This window comes from Cryptotermes secundus, unplaced genomic scaffold, assembly GCF_002891405.2.
Source record: "Cryptotermes secundus unplaced genomic scaffold, Csec_1.0 scaffold160, whole genome shotgun sequence".
In the NCBI taxonomy this organism is placed as follows: Eukaryota; Metazoa; Arthropoda; class Insecta; order Blattodea; family Kalotermitidae; genus Cryptotermes; species Cryptotermes secundus.
In genome coordinates, this window is record NW_019745080.1 from 1628915 (window position 1) to 1645993 (window position 17079).

The 17079-nt window shown below is 39.0% G+C and overlaps 1 protein-coding gene across 4 annotated transcripts in view; it reads left to right on the top strand.

The window, feature by feature from the left end:
- The window catches only part of LOC111874868 (mediator of RNA polymerase II transcription subunit 25), a 32978-nt gene that overhangs the window by 7121 nt on the left and 8778 nt on the right, over positions 1-17079 (top strand). For 3 of the 4 annotated variants that reach the window (XR_002844624.2, XM_023870721.2, XM_023870718.2), the window contains exons 5-15: positions 667-886; positions 1007-1152; positions 2010-2229; positions 2627-2909; positions 7181-7458; positions 9002-9165; positions 9419-9581; positions 10510-10707; positions 12546-12947; positions 13283-13504; positions 14187-14273. Coding sequence is in view for 3 of the 4 variants with exons in the window: in XM_023870721.2 (XP_023726489.1) it covers positions 667-886; positions 1007-1152; positions 2010-2229; positions 2627-2909; positions 7181-7458; positions 9002-9165; positions 9419-9581; positions 10510-10707; positions 12546-12947; positions 13283-13504; positions 14187-14273 (2383 nt within the window). In the remaining variant the exon portion in view is untranslated. The remainder of the gene's footprint in view (positions 1-666; positions 887-1006; positions 1153-2009; positions 2230-2626; positions 2910-7180; positions 7459-9001; positions 9166-9418; positions 9582-10509; positions 10708-12545; positions 12948-13282; positions 13505-14186; positions 14274-17079) is intronic. The other variant, XM_023870720.2, reaches the window with a different exon arrangement.

Genomic DNA, 17079 nt, shown 5'->3' on the forward strand with positions numbered 1-17079 from the left:
GAAAACCACTCAAACACTTGAGTTTTCCCCATAGCATCGTTCTTGTACGCTGTTTTTAACATTTCAAGAGTTTCTGTTCCACTTTTCCCGAGCAAAAACAGAATTTCACTGCCGCGCGCTGTTCACGAAAATCAGCCATTGCAAAAATGATCACAAAACAGTTGTCACTATAAACTCTGCCGAAACTAGTCCTTACCTTCTGAAGCAACGGTAGTCGGCTTATCGACTCAGGAATGTTAGCTCTATGCGCTCACAGCGGCAAAACGCGGTACAACAAAAGCTCTGCCCACAAAAAAATTAGTTCGGTTTCTTTTGGGTACCCCATCGTATATACTGATTAGAAACTGCAGGTGCATACAACCAGGTATCATGGCTGGTGAAACAAAACAGGGAATACTTGAACTCCACATTTGGCAAAACTGAAGTGAGTCAGATATTACTGTATATGTATTCATTGTTGTATGCCAAAATCTGCTAACTTTGCTCTTGAGGTTGGAAGGAGTTAGATATCTCCTTCAGTAATTTTCTAAGATATTAACTCTCTAAAATAATATAATGTGTTAAATTTCACCATTTAGAGAATTGCATGTTCAGTTACATTAAAAGAGATGAATTGTATAAAATAAAGGAAGTACTAACTTATTGTACTTTGCATTCTTTGTTTAGGTTGGTGGGTGGTAAGGGAGAATCTCATGCAAATATTGCCGAAGGACTTGCCACTGCATTGCAGTGCTTTGAAGATCTGCAGCAAAGGCGGGAGCCCAATTTATTGCCCCAGAAACACTGTATATTAGTCTGTAACTCACCTCCTTACCTCTTGCCTGTCATGGAGTCCGCTACGTTTGCTGGACACTCTGTGGAGCAGTTAGCTGTTCTGCTGCAAGAAGTAAGATGATAATGGATACACATGGTAGTAACTGAGTGCCTTAATCAGTTTGCATCTTTGTTTAGCATTCAAAATACATTCTACTGAAGTGCACACTGTAATTTTAAAATATTTTTACAGAGAGGTATCCACTTATCGATCTTATCACCACGGAAGATACCAGCCTTGTTCAAGTTATACGAGAAAGCTGGAGGTGATCTCCAAACTTCACAGACAAAGAATTATGCGAAGGACCCACGTCACCTAGTTCTACTCAAAGGATACAGGTAATTGTAATAATCGTGTCAGTGGTGTTGGGACCTTTACTGTAAACATTTGAATGTCAGCCTGTTCTCATATTTACATTTTAATGCTAATAGCCAGGCACAGTTTGGAGCCCAGCATGAATATAAGAATAGACGTACTGTAGTCTGTAATTCATACTTGTAGTAATCATCTGCTCTTTCAGGGTGGTTAGGGCAAAGATGAAAGAAAAATTGATAACAGCATTTTCCTTTTATAGTCTGTATGAGCATTCAGCCAAGGCATGGTTCTATTAAAAATCAGTGTTTTGGAGACTTTTCTTTGTCTCCATCATCAGGATTGATGTATTATTCTTTTTATTGCTATTGAGGTGGGACAAAGTCCCACTTCTGGCCTATTGTACCAGCCCCAGATGGTAGGTGAGGGTGATTGTGAAGCAATTGGTGGAATGAAGATTGGCAAGGGAAACCGAAGTACTCGGAGAAAACCTGCCACAGCGCCACTTTGTTCACCACAAAGCCCACTTAACCAGACCCGGGATTGGACTCGGGCCACCACGGTGGGAAGCCAGTGACTAACCGCTTGAGCTATGGTGCAGCCCAGGATAGATGTAAGTCACATATATTTCCAATCAGTGTTATGTCTCTTTAATGAGTCATTCATTCTCCGTATCAGCCCTGATAAAGGAAACAGCACGTCTCAGAAATGTTTGTTTTTAGCCAACCAAAACATGGCTGATCACCTGTGTGTATTTTCCTTGGAAGCTTCAAATCTTATATTTTCCTTACATTTATTTTTGCCATTTTCATGCTTGTTTTACATGAATGTTCTTGCTGAAATAATAATAATTTTCACAGTTGAACTTCTGTTTGTATTACAGCTTGAAGGAGCGACCTATCAGCCCCACACCAGGACCCATTGGACATCCCACAGCAAACATTTCTTCAATGCCATCATCTAGTCCCAATCAGAACAATGGAAGTCCCATGGGTACCATGCCACCTTGCCCTGGAGGAGCTGCAGGCATGCCACAACAGCAGACACCAATGATGAATTCCCAGGGTGTTCAGCCTGCTGTATTTAGACCTGCTCAGACTCAGGTATGTTCCACATCAAACTTGAAGCTGTCTGGTTTTTGTGGCTAGCATTAACTACATACAGCAGGGTCCTTGAAAAGCCAGTAGTTGCTCAACAGGTCCAGAAAGGTAAGGACACTGTTCCATGGAATTACCAGTAATTAAATTGTTATATAATATGGTGTGGTTGCATTTTGTGCAAGGATGCATTCCTGAAGACCTCGCATAATTCAGGATGAGTTTTCGCATAAGAATAACATGTGACACTTGCTGCATTTTTTGAGATTCACATTATTTAAAACTTTGGGCATAAAGCAATACATTACTTATATTTTTTATGTTGCACTATTTCTAGTTTGTATAAAATGTGACTGCACTCTAATACTCATTTTATGCCTAGCATTTCTGTTTTCCATTGCAGGGGCTTGTAATGTCTCCTCAGCAGCAACATCCACCGCAGGGTGTGATGCACCCCAACCCCAGGAATGCGATCTTGTTTCCCCAGCAGCCTCCACAGTCTTACCCTTCCCAAGGTATACTGGTGCAAAATCGTCCTCCACGGTGGCCTCTACCCATAATGCAGCCTCAGCAGCAATCACGCCAGTTTCCAAACCAGAGTGCCCTCATTGCTCAGCTGACGCAACCATCGATGGGTCCTGCTGTAAATCCCACAGCTTTGGCAGTGAGTGGACAGTTCAACCAAAGTGAGTGTTGCAAGTTTTCAAAGTTTGATATCAAGTAACTGAATGTTATCTGTTTGTGAAAACTGTTTACAGTGTATGTGAAGTCCTTATGTTTTGCTGATACATAGTGATCTCTTATTTCTGGGAATTAATGAAAAATATTATGTTATGGGGAGGTGTAGCAAGTAAGGCAAAAACAAAAGGATCATCAGCTTTATGGTTACCTGTACCTTAACCCTTTTGGATTGCACATCCTCCCAAAATGTTCATACCAGTTTTTCTGATATTTCTTAATGACAGATAAAATTGTGATCATATGAAGTTCATGTTATGTCTTTGTTATGTTCTTTAAAAAATACTATAACAGCTCTTGTTTTTTTCCTCTTCAGATACTTGTGATGAGCTACACACAGTTGTGTGTCTCTGGTTTAAAATTTGGATCTCACTGTTTTTTTCGCTCGCTTTACAGCCCCCATGGGCCCAGGCCTCTTCTTTTAGTTTCACAATCATTTTTACAGATGGCAGGACTCCTTGGATGAGATTAGCTCGTCACAAGGCCTTTACCTAAACACACGACAATACAAACACAGAATAAACAGATACACCAAACATCCATGCCCTGAGTGGGATTCGAACACATGATCCCAATGTCCGAGTGAGCAAAGAAAGTTCATGCTTTAGACTGGTCGGCTATTGTGACTGGCAAATATCACTATTATAGACATCAGTTGCTCAGTTTTCTGAAACTCCATATGAAGAATAATGCATCTTGGTCTGTATTGTGGTCTTCTGGGTTACAACATTCTCTAGTCTACCCGAACTTTGGACAGAACAGGTTTGTGTAGAGATAATGCTGAAGATTTGTGTTCAGGAGGTGGCTAGCTCAAATCTCGGCCAGGACACCGCTGTCCTGACTGAGGGAATTTTTTTTTTTGTTTTCCTCAGTCATTTCAGACAAATGCCAAGTTAGTGCCTCAATTAAGATATGACTTCATTGTTCCAAATTTGTTCCAGTTCATTGTCAGTCATCCTGCCATTCAGCACTATACAGTATAGTCTCGTTACTGACAGCATCATAAAATAACCCACAAAGAACTCAACATTTTGGAAGAATATTTTCTTCAGTCTTCTATCCTGAAGATGGAAGCAGTGTGCTGCTCTGTAATATAAGTAACCACATATCAGACTACACAATATCTTAGCCCAGAAGACTGCAGTTTTCATAACTGAGGAAATTCATACCTTTTGTAACCCTTCCAGACACTTTTCACCATCCTGTTATCACCAAACTTATATGAATCATGTGGTCAGTTGAAGTATTAATTTTTTTATCTGTGAAACTTCTTCATGAGGTTAAGAAACTGTTTGAGGTTTTATTTTCTTTTTGAGATGATGCTAACTGAACGGATATTTGAGGTGTGGTTTGAGGTACTGCTTTGCAGTATAACCTTGCTACCCTGTGACAATGTACGCAGCTGATCACTCTTAATTAAGTTCTGATCTATGGATTGAAACTACCAGATGCCTTTTCTATAAGATTAATGGTACCACTTTAAAATGGACGTTACATTATTTTCTGGATTGTAATGTGTGCTGGAGTGTAAGACATAATTTACTGCTGTGATCACAGTTTTTCACCTCTTGTCATCATCATCATCAGTAATCTGTCAGACGACAGGTCCACAGTCTCTTCCAAAACAGTTTCTCCACTTAATGCGATCTTCTGTTTTTGGAACGAGACTATCCAGGAAAAGTGATAATGTGGTAGTTTTTCCATTTGCTTTCCACATCGCAGTACAACAGCTGTTCAAACCACTCTGGTCACGCCTGTTGCTATACGAACTTGAACCATCTCGAGCATCATTTGCTCTGTGCTTCAAGTCGCTGCTGATGACGCTGCTTCCGACATCAGTTTTCGGTGTCTCTCTTCGTCTGATGCCTACCCTTTGATCTGTCCAGCAAGGGAGGCCCTGCCCGTAGCTACGCTACCGCTGGTATAGCTCTCAGGGTCCTTGGCATACTCAAACCCCCTCACCACGATAAGGTGGAGACACCAAGGAGGGGGACACCTCTTGTATAAAGGCACAAAAGCAGTGTTTGCTCTTGTCTGTTTTCGCTAATCTGCTTTCTTGATTTCCCAATGTGTATTATTTTTTCAGTTTGTGTCTTCCATCTGCTGTGTTTCTGTGTGTCCTACTGTAATTTAAACCCTGTAGTGTATGAAAATATCTTCTAATTTCAAACAGTGGTGTTGATAGTACAAAATAATTCTACCATCAGTATAGTACTCATAAAATCCTATTGCACTCATGGCAGCTGTGCATTGTGCGGAGACACATTTTGGTTTCTTGAAACTTAAATCATCCAAAAAAGAAAAAAAAAAAAGGTACCAATGGGGCATGGGGTAACATGCCAAGTAAATCCCTATTTTGGAGTATTTTTGGTCATTCCTATTATCTCCAACTACCTTTGGACTATAAGATGCACTCAGATTTAATGTAATATTGTTCAGTAGAAAAGGCATGTCCTGTGTTTCAGAAAGGCCCAGGTTCAGTTCTGTATCAGATGTGGGATTTGTGGTGGACAAAGTGGCACTGGGGAATGTTTTCTTTAAGTACTTCAGTTTCCCCCACCAATTCTCATTTTACTAACTGTCTGTACTTGTCTTCATCTACTGATAATAAAGAAGAAATAGATAATACTTTATAATGCCATAAAGTTCTGTGGTAAAGTCAGACGAAATCGAAAAGAAGTGCTCAAGGAAGTTGGAAAGAAAGTGAAAATGAAGTGGGGTGACATGACAGTAGTAGTAGGGAAACACAACTTAAATGTAAACATGTTGAGATACTACTGCAGTCAGTAAGTTTGTGGACTGGTGGCAAAGCGTTGTTGCAGTGCACTACAGCAGATAGGTTGAGGCACAATCTGATGCCCTGTCAGTTCATCTCTTGTCACAGCAAGAGGCAGTTGTGTGCAAACAGTGTAAGCAGAACTACGGCCTCTATTGTGAACTGCAGTTAAATGCAAGTGGTGGCAATCGAAAATGTGGCAGTTTGAACAATGGTCAAACATCAAGTTCTGCCAAAAACTAGGAAAATCCCTTAGCAAAACATTTGGCATATGAACAATTGGCTGTTGCTACACGACAGTGCCCCTGTACATGGCTCTGTTCTTGTCCAAGAGGAACTGGCAAGGCAACAGGTCACCATTTTGCCACACTCTCCATACTCCCTGATCTCGCACCGTGCGATTTCTTTCTCTTTCACCACTTGAAAGGAAAGCTACGTGGTTGTAGATTTCAGTCTATAGAAATTTCCGTTTAATATATTTAAAATGATACTGATGACCTGTACACAACAGTGTGCAAGTTTGATTATAATATCCCTTTGAAAGGCTTTAGAACATTTATTAAGCTCTCTGTAGTCAAACTTTGCCATAGTTGATAATCAATTGCAGACCAGTTCACCTGATCTGTTGACTGCTCCTTTCCTATGACATGGCTTTCATTATTTATGTTTAATACAGGTGAGCAGCAAGTCACTGCAAACCTACACTACAAATGATATAACCACCTCATTCCTAGTATTAATGTTCGTAAATATATTATCATGCCTAAGTTACAACAGATGGTGGAAATGGTCCTGTGTGCCTGTAGATGCGCATCTACATGTCTTATCTTGTTTGCAAAGGCTTGAGACACTTCAGTCAGATGGAAGTAACTAATTAAATTTGTGATAGCTACCTTCGGTTCAAGGGGAGTGTGAGGATTGTCTTTGTAAATTGCTCCTCTCATTGCTCCCCACAAATAATAATCAGGGGGTGTAAGATCAGGCCACCATGGTGGTCAAATGTCCTTTGAAATTATTCTGTCCCCCAACACATCGTGCAGTAGCACCATCCTGTTTGAAGCAGCTGTGGGCAATTTCATCCTTATTGAGATGTCCAGTGAAGGTCTGAAGAATCACAGTAACATTCCAAGTTGATAGTGTCGACAAAGAATGTGGGGCCGATTATCCGATTTTGTGATATGGTGCACCACACACCAACCTTCTGATCATGTAAGCGACTAATCCTTGATCTCATCTGGTTTAGTCGCTGACCAAACATGATTCTTTTAGCTGTTAATGTAACTGGCCAAATTCAGTTTGAATCTCAAATGGGATGCTCGCTATTCTGTCTGAGGCTTTCATGTAATCTTAATATGCATTGCCATGAGAATGTTACATCTTGTATTGAATACAAAGCAATTTTTGGCAAGTCTTTAATGTGGAAATTACAATTTCTTGTTACAGACAACCCTCCGCCAGTGATGGGTCAGCAGCAGCAAATGCACAATATGTCAAGAGTACCTCAGCAGGCTGGACAAGGCGGTTCTATGAATTTACCATCTATGGTTGGCCCTGGACCCGGACAGCAGCAGGGTCCGGGGCAGCAGGCCCAACCGCCACCACAGCCAAACCAATCTGGTGCTCCTTCAGGCCAGCAACCCCAGAATATCGGCCCGCAGCAGACTGTTGCAACTCCACAGCAAGGCACACCTCCAGGGGGACAGCCATCAGTACCACAACAGGTAAGACAGCGGTAGGGACATGCAGTGCCATTTTCTGAATTTCAGAGACCAGACTACTTGCAGGAGATAATGGTACATGAGTTGTCAACATTACAGTGAATCTTAGAAAAACAGACTGTAAAAGAATGAACTGGAGCCACCTGGCTCAAGATATGATTAATTGTTGGACTTCGAGGCACATCAAAATGGAAAATTTCTTGACCAGCTCCCTAATTGTCCACTCTTTGAGGAAGAGTGTAAAGCAGATGGTTCTTGTTATGGTCTTATGGGTTATGACACTGTTTAGCCTATGTTCTATCATACCCTTGAAGAGCACAGTATGAACTACTGTGAAAACGGAAATCTTACATAGATGGTTCTTAATAAAAATCAGCGTGTCTCAGTGAAATGTAGCCTTTAAATTTTAATTTATGAGTGATTAGTAATGCACATTTGTGATAGTTTAATGTAATGTTACTTTTTTTTTTTATATGTAAGGATGTTCTGAAGACAGTTTAGGTACTGTTTTTGTGTTGTCACTAACTGATTACATATGAAAAAGCCACAGGACATTTGAGTGATGAAAATCAGTTCAGTAATGTAAAAAACTTTGAAGGTTTGAACAATCCAAGCTGTTATAAAGGGTTAATTCTGTCCAGTGTGACTGATGAAGTTTTTTTTCTCCTTTTTCATATTTTATCCTTAACATGTTTTGGTCTTATAGACCATTTTCAGAAGGATATCAGTGCAATTAGAAACCACTATTACAATATGTTTTGTGAGTATTAATATTTTGCACGTATAACATATTGTAATAATGGTTTCTAATTGTATTGATATTCTTCTGAAGATGGCATATAAGACCAAAACATGTTAAGGATAAAATATGAAAAAGGAGAAAAAAGAACTTCATCAGTCACACTGGATGGAATTAATTAACCTTTTATAATATTGTTAGTGTGAAGGACCAGGATGAAACAAATCAAACTAATCCAAGCTGTTTTCTGTTACAAATAGAATTAAACCTCTTTTTTCATATGAATCTCCTTATACCATGTAACATCTGCAGCCAATTAAGTTCAAAACAGTTTTTCCAAGTCATCATGATCATAAGTACTCAAAAAATGTTACAGACTGCACACCATATAGTGTCCATTTGATATCTAATGAATGTAATGGTAACATTATCATTCTTGTTAAATATTCTTAAGTGTTCCGATCATTACTCAAAACTGTGGGAAGCAGGTCTCCTTTTTTCATTTGAGAATTAATATTTCTCAAAAACTCTGACAGAATTGACACCATTGTTGGAATTTTAGCACATATCAGTGTTGAGATGTTTTGTCTTCATGATGTTTTAAACATCCTCATGCAGTCACAAAGAAAGAGTGAGTGGGAATCATGAGGAAAGTTCTGGCATCCTGTAATGGAGAATGTTTCAAATTTATGACAATGAATAGTTATAATTATTGGTGCTGATGTGGGTGGTTAGCTGAACTGAATTGGTATGTAAGCATAATTCATTTTTAAAACTTGATTTCACAACATTATACATTCATTGCAGCAGCCGGGGCAGCCACCTGTGGTCGGAAACCAACAGCGTCAGCCATTATGGCAGGGAGTTGTGGAATGGATTGAGAAAGCCAAGAGTCCCAATGACACTCAGAAACTTACACGACATGTTCCTTGTCAAGTGTCATCTAACCCCAGAGAAGGTGAAACAGACCTGTAAGTATTACATTTTATGTGTACCAAGGTGTTGGTAAAGTTAAGGGTAGGTACAGCAGTTTTTGTTGTCTTTACAGTTTGGAAATTTTCTTCTTTCCTGCACTAAAAAAAGATAGAATTAAAAGTGATAATTGTTTTGACATCTCACAGCCCTATGGGGCTTTCACGGCCTGTTACAGGGATAGGTTTACCTTTATCTCACACTGTTTCATAACGCAATTAATACTAATTAATGTTTATTGCATATTTGCAGGAAAGCTGACTCATGGCCTCAGAAACTTATAATGCAGCTGATGCCAAAGCAGCTGATTGGGAACATCGGGGGTGCATATCTAAAGAACTCTAAGTCTGTTCTCTTTCATCCGCAAAACTGTGAAGCACTCGAGTCCCTCACCAAAGTTATGAGTTCAGGATTTGTAAGTCCCTGTCACATTATGCTATATATTACAGAGTCATGAAAAATGAAGCAGTAATTGGACTGAAATTAAGGAATTTAATGTTCTAGAAGACTGAAAAGTTGGGAGTTTATTATCAGTTAATATTGTCACCTAGGATGTTCAGAAATTGAAGGCAGAAATCACAGCTGCTATGAAAAGTATCATTAAACGGTATGGGGATCACTTATTGTTTTTACATGAATAAAATCTCCTATGATATGGTAGTGTTGTGCTACTAGAACCAGTGCTGTAAGTTCACGTGCTTTTGTAACTGCCAAGTCTTTTTTAATGATTATCAATGAAAGTGAAAGGGAATATTTAGAATTCGCTCTACGGACGGTCTCACTGTGGAAATGCATTCCTTCTCATTTGTCTCAATTGGCTAAGCTTTTAAGGACACAAATATAAACATTGCTGAACTTTCTGATGCTTATGGTCTTCTTCATATGTTAACAAAATCATATTTTCAGTTAACTGTTTCTGCATTATTTGCATGAAGTACATGTTGAATCCATAATTAGGAGATAATATCCATCAATTCATCAATCCATCCACCATATGTCTCATTATTTAGTGAATGGCACAGCCAATAAGTATGAGTGATTTTCAGCATTGAATTCACCAAGGATAGGAATATTTTCAGATTTTTGGATTATCTGTTTTTATTTATATGCACTTCCTCTCTCCTCAGTTACCTCAGATAATCAAGTGTTCACCATACACTATTTTCTGACACTCTCCAGTGTAATTACTTTTACAGCAACAAATAAATGGATATAAAGTACAATGAACAGTAAAATTACAGAGAATACATTTGGCAAATATGTTTACTTGTTGAATTATACTTTTCTGCTCTTGTTGTGATGTATCCATTTTGTCCATTATAGTTGTAAAATTTTGGTTACAGGCTGGCTGTGTCCACTTTACAAGTATTTCCTCACCGCAAACGTGTGACATCAAGGTCTTGATTCTTTTGTACACAGCAGAGAAACGTGCATATCTTGGATTCATTCCCAATGATCAAGCAGCATTTGTTGATAGACTTCGTAAGGTGATCCAGCATCAGAAGACTACACAGGCCCTTATCAGACAACAGGGTGGCCAGGTTAGTAACATGAATCTTGCTGAGGGACAAACTTTCCGTTCTTGTCACCAGAGTTTGATGTTTCTCTGATTTTCAAGAAGACTTACACACTATGTTGAATATTAAAATAAATATTGAGTGCTTCCCATATAAGAAGATTCCCCTTAAAATGATTTTCTGGATAAGAAATTAAAATTATTAGGTTCTAAAGCATCGCCATTAATAATGTATGTGACTCTTATATAAAAAGTTTCTTGTGTAAAGAGAGATCCTACTTAAGAAGGGTAATTCAAAGGCTTGTATCAAATGTATTACTCATTTAATAAATTTTTGTTGGATCGTGTTACATACAGAAATGAATAAGAGAAGAGCAGACATTTGTATAAAGTAACACCTTCCAAGCTCTTGGTGGTGGTATCAGTTAGGTAGAACTAGTAGTGACTTTTTCATCGTTCATGTCTTTTTTTTTATATACAGCAGAAGTTTGTAGTAGTATTGACTTCACATGCTAAACTTTTGTGTGAACACATAAGTTGAATCTCTTGAAGTTGCATGGAAGTGTCTGACTTTGTACCATATATTCTTGTATTATATTATGAGTATTATATATAAACACAGAGAAGAAATATATAGACGTTTGTACTGCTTGGTCCATTGGAAAAATTCTTAAGAGGGATCCATATTGAGCAGGTTAACTTAGCAGAATTTCAGACCTACATCTCTGAGTTCAAGTTCACCTTCGAACCACATGCCCTTATTTGTGGTTTTCTTCTCACATGGCATTTGGGTATGAAATAATAGCTCTTTGTGTACTGTGGTATTAGATACACATGTTTTTCATACTCATGTAATATGTGTGATTGCATATTTACGATATAAACAAATATGAATGTGTTATATTGTTTCATGATGCATTCCAAAGGAGTGACCAGGCATTTAGATATCTGACATATACAGGTGTCCCAGGAGGAAAGGTCAGTATTCAGGAAGGTCATAGTATCAATCATTCTAAGCAAAGTTTCAAATTGTAGATAAGAAAGAGTTACTACATACTGTTTCTAATAAAAAGGTAAGGTAATGTTTTCCCTGCTTAACTAATTAAGCACTACAGCATGAAGGCGTATGGGAGAGTGGATATATAGATCCACATTTTCTTGACTTTGGCACAAGCTGGAGATGAGTGGTCAGCTTCACACCCTGGTCACTTTATCCCCGGGAAAAGGCCCCCCAGTACCCATTGGGTAAGAGGTTGGGTGGACCCCAGAGCTGGTCTGGATGACATGGAAAAATTTTTTTACCATACCTGAACTTGAACTCTGTCCCTTTGGTCGTCCAGACCATACCCAGTTGCTATACTGACTAACGGTATTTATTGTTCAAGTGACAAAGTTTGTACAGCTTACCCAGTAAAATACATTTTTGGAAATTCCACCATCAACATCAATGCACTTTGCAACTTGTGTGAGGACATGATGCGTTGCTCATCAGTACAGTGTATAGTGTACAGTGTACTGTACAGTGAAATAGCTCCATCTCGGAAACGATTGTGAATGGGACATGTACACATACACTTTTTTTCGTAGAGTAACTGATACTGTGACCTCCCACAGTATTGACCTTTCCTCCTCCGACATCCTGTACATTTAGATAGTGGTCTTCTGGGGTATGACACTAGTTTCGTACATTGTTACTAATATTTCAGAGGAACGTGCTGTTTCTATCTACAAGCTAGACGAAATAATGTTCTTCCAAAATGTTTGTAGCTAACTACAGAAGTACGTAATGTCATAAAAAGATCTGAGTCTATATCTTAATCACTTTTTAAACTCCAGATTCCATCAACAAATATATTTGTTTAGGCCAGTGCTGGAGCCCTACCAGCACCATCAGCTGGGTTAAGCATGAATCCTCAGCAACAGCAGCAACAACAGCAGCAGCAGCAGCAGCAGCAGCAACAACAACAACAACAACAACAACAACAACAGCAACAACAGCAACAACTGTCTGGATCTATGGGGGCTCAAGGAGGTGGGCCCCAACCAGGTCAACAGCAAACTAACCCTCAGCAAGGCCCACAAGGGGGAATCATGATGTCCCAGACTAACCCAATGACCATGGGAGGTGGGCAGATCACACAGAATGTAGTGACATCAGCAGCCCAGCAAATGCAGCAGCAGGTTGTTTCTTTGGGACAACAAGGGGCAGGTGGTGCAGGAGGGGCCAATAGTCAGGCTTCTCCTGCACAGTTGTCTGGGTTGCAAGTAAGTGCAGCACTTTTGTAGGCTAACAGTTTTGTCAGTATTTGTACTTAGGAATTTGGTATCTGTTGTTCGTTTGATTCACTAGAGGTACCCTAGTGGTGGTGTTCTTTTCAGACTTCCAAAACTTCTTTAGACATGTGTACAGAATTATGGTTGGGAAATTTCGAATTTTGGATTGGCTACATGCTTGCGAGTCCCATTGAACACAGGGATTTTCATCTGCGAGACTGTCTACTCAGTATATTGACATAACTTGCAAGAAGCTTTAGAAATACATTACCAGTAAATTGTTCCCTTCTGTTTGGTAATGTAAATTGTTTGATTAACACTTTCAGAATGCAGAGAGACACTTAGGAGGTCCTGGTGGCAATCAGCAGCAGCCTGGTGCAGGAGGACCCATAAGAGGTGCTCAAGGAATGATGCCAGGGGCCCCTCAGCGCCCACCTTTTGATAACATTGAGGCCGCACGCCAACAGAACCTGGCCAAGATCCAGCACTTGAGACAGACTCTTGAAGCAGCTCAGCAGCAGGAACTTCAGTACAAGTCACAACTTGAAGTAAGCCAAAAAGTTGATTATTTCAGTTAGTGGACAATATTTTATTCATTGGTCACTGTTTCAGACCTATAACAGATTAATGTTATTTACACATTTCTTTGTGAATTTAAAATTTAAATTATACACAGTTCTGCATCAAATCAAAATAATAACAGTAAACTTAATATTATGTTTGTCCATTTATCTGTATGGAGCTCTTTTTAGTGATACACTAGGATATTGTCATTTTATTTAATTGTTTATAATGTCACTGTACATTTCTTAAACATTACATTGGTACGACATATTTCAGTCAACATAGTATCATCAGGTATGTCTATATGATGTGCGAACTGTTAACGCTGTATTTGTTTGTGAAGTTAAAAATTGTGTCAGTTTATAGTTTAACTTGACAACCATGAAGTCTTTTTGGGACCCTCTGTATATTCATTTTATTAAATGTTTTATATATTTTATTTCCAGATTTGAGAATTGTTAATAATGGATGTTTGTTAGTATAGTACTAGTATTAATAATATTTGACTGGTTTTGTGAAGGCATACTTGGCACATAAAATTTTTCATAAACAGAGAAAAAATGAAAGGTTTAGAACAAAACAAAAAAAAAAAAAAATTGGGGGGGGAGAAATAAACAAAAAAAGAAAATGAATGATACTGATGTTATCATTCTCTTTCATGTGTAGATTATCAGTCACATGAAGATTCAGCAGCTGCAACAAAATTTGGAAATGGCCCAGCAACAGGAAATGCAATTCAAAGCTCAAATGGAGGTAAGGTTGAAATGTGCTACAGATCTTTCTTGCAGTATGTAAAACCTATCTTATTTTTGTAAAGACAAAGAGTATTAGAAGCATAGTATGTTTTATGCAGAGTTTTACTAAGTATTTAATTTTTCATGAATTTATGAATTAGCTGCTGTTTTCTTCTGACCCTGCTGCAGTTGCACATCATTATGCATGGGCATACACAGTGTGTCCAGGTTCTGTTAGGACTGTGTTCATTAAAAATAAAAGACGTGAATTATTTTCAAAATTTAAGTCTTTTTATTGAAAATCGTCTCCTTCCGAATCAATACATAGCTGGAATTGATTGAAAAGTTTATGAAAACAGTCACTGTACTCCTTTTGTGGAATCACATTTAGAACTGTGGTAGATTCCCTTTGGATGTCCTGGATGGTGTCGTGACAGTCTCCTTTCATCGCCAACTTAACTTTTGGGAACAACCAGAAATCTGCTGGAGCAAAATCTGGCAAATACGCGGATAATCAAGGACTGTGATCCGTTTTCTGGCCAAAAAATCGCACACGATCTTCGATTTGTGGTGTTTGGCATTGTCGTGGAGGAGTGACCAGGAACCTTGCTCTCGATATTCAGGTTGATTTTGAAGAATTCTCACCCAAAAACGATCGAGGACTCCGAGATAATAATCAGAATTCACTGTTTGACCTTCTGGCAGAAATTCCTTTAGAATCGAAGAAAATCGTTAGCAGCGTCTTTACTCAAGTCTTCTGCATGCACACTTTCTTTGATTTCGGCTTCTTTGGGCTCAACCACGCTGCACTCTGCTGCTTTGTGAGAGGCTCATATTGGAAACACCATGTTTTGTCACCAGTAACATCATCATCAGTAATCTGTCAAGACAACAGGTCCACAGTCTCTTTCAAAACAGTTCCTCCACTTAATGCGATCTAGAGCTTTCTCCTTCAAATGACAGTATCCTGTTCTGTCCCCAAGGTCATCCAGCATCTTCTTACGTCTTCTTCCTCGTCTTCTTGTCACTTCTATCCGCCCATCTATCTTTCCTTCGATAGCTTCTTTTAGAAGGCAGTGTCTGCGTAAAACATGACCAATCCAATTAGCCTTCCGTTTTCTTATTTCATGTAGGATATTCCTCTGCTCACTGACTCTGATTAACACTTCTTCATTTCTCACATAATCGGTCCAACTGATCTTCTCCATTCTTCTCCAACACCACATTTCGAAACTTTCCAGATGTTTCTGATCTACTGCCCTAAGTGTCCATGTTTCAGCCCCATACAGAGCTATGCTCCAAATGTAGCATTTCACTAGTTTCTTCCTCAAATTTAAGTCCAATTTGCTGGTAAAAAGATTCTTCTTCTTGCTAAATGCAGCTTTTGCCATGGCAATCCTGGATTTAATTTCACAAGTACACCTTCCATCATCTGTTAACAAGCTACCCAAATATTTAAAACATTTCACATTCTCCACTTGTTTTTGGTCTATCTTTATTGTGACTGGGGTTGGTTGTCTCGAAATTTTCATTACTTTTGTTTTCTCCACATTCATTTCCATGCCATAGCACCTTCCAATTTCAATTAGTCTATCAATCATGCCCTGTAGCACAGTTTCTTCCTTAGCCATTAACACAAGGTCATCTGCATATTTCACAGTTTGAATAATTTGCCCTCCTACTTTGAAGTCACCGAGCCCATCCAGAGCTTCCTTGGTAAGGCATTCGCTGTACAAGTTGAACAGAATTGGTGATAAACAGCATCCTTGTCGAACTCCTCTTCCAATCTGCACACTTCCTGTCTCCCCCCTGTCCAGTCGTACTCTAACTTTCTGATCCATGTACAATTTGCTAATCAATCTTCTTTCATGCCAATCGATACCTGTTTCTTTCAGGATCTGCATTAATTTGGTCCAGTTTACCCGGTCAAATGCCTTCTGCCAGTCTATGAAGCAAACACACAGTTCTTCATCTATCTCCAAAGTTCGTTCCGCTATAATTCTCATCATCCCAATTGCATCCCTGGTTCCTTTTCCTCTTCTAAATCCAAACTGATCTTCTCCAAGTACATCCTCTATTTTCCTTTCAATTCTTCTTTTAAGTATCTTTGCTATTATCTTTGCTGTATGTGCAATAAGACTTATTGTGCGATGGTCGCTGCATTTTGTAGCTTTTGTCTTTTTCTTTAAGGCAATCATTGTAACTTCTGTAAAGTCCTTGGGCCACTCTCCACTTTCATATATGGTGTTCATTAGTTTTGTCAGTGTTTTCAAACCACCTTCTCCCAGTAACTTGAGCACATCTCCAGGTACATCATCATCTCCTGTAGCCTTTCCCTTCCTCATTTCCTTGATAGCTTTTTCCACCTCACTTTGTAAAATATATGGTCCTTTCTCGTCTGTATCTACTTCTTCTTCCGGTTCAACTTCTAAGGTTTCTGGCCGATTAGGTCGATCATATAGTTCTGAAATATAATTTTCCCAAATTTTCAGCACTTGCCTCTGATCTACTATTCTATTCCCCTGGGAGTCTTCGATGCCAACATTTTGAATCCCATGATTCTCTTTCCATCCTAGTTCTTTTGTCTTCATGTACATCAAATCATAACGGCCTGTTCTTTGAAATTCCATAATCTCATTACATATCTTCTCAAGATATTCCTTTTTGGCCCTGTCCGTGGCTCTTTTCAATTCATTCCTCAGTCTCCTGTATTTCCTCCTGCCTTCTTCATTGTTGACATTCTTCCATTTCCTTCGCTCCTCCATTTTACTCATCATCTCCTGTGTAACCCATGGTTTTCTTGCTATCTTCTCAACTTTACCTAC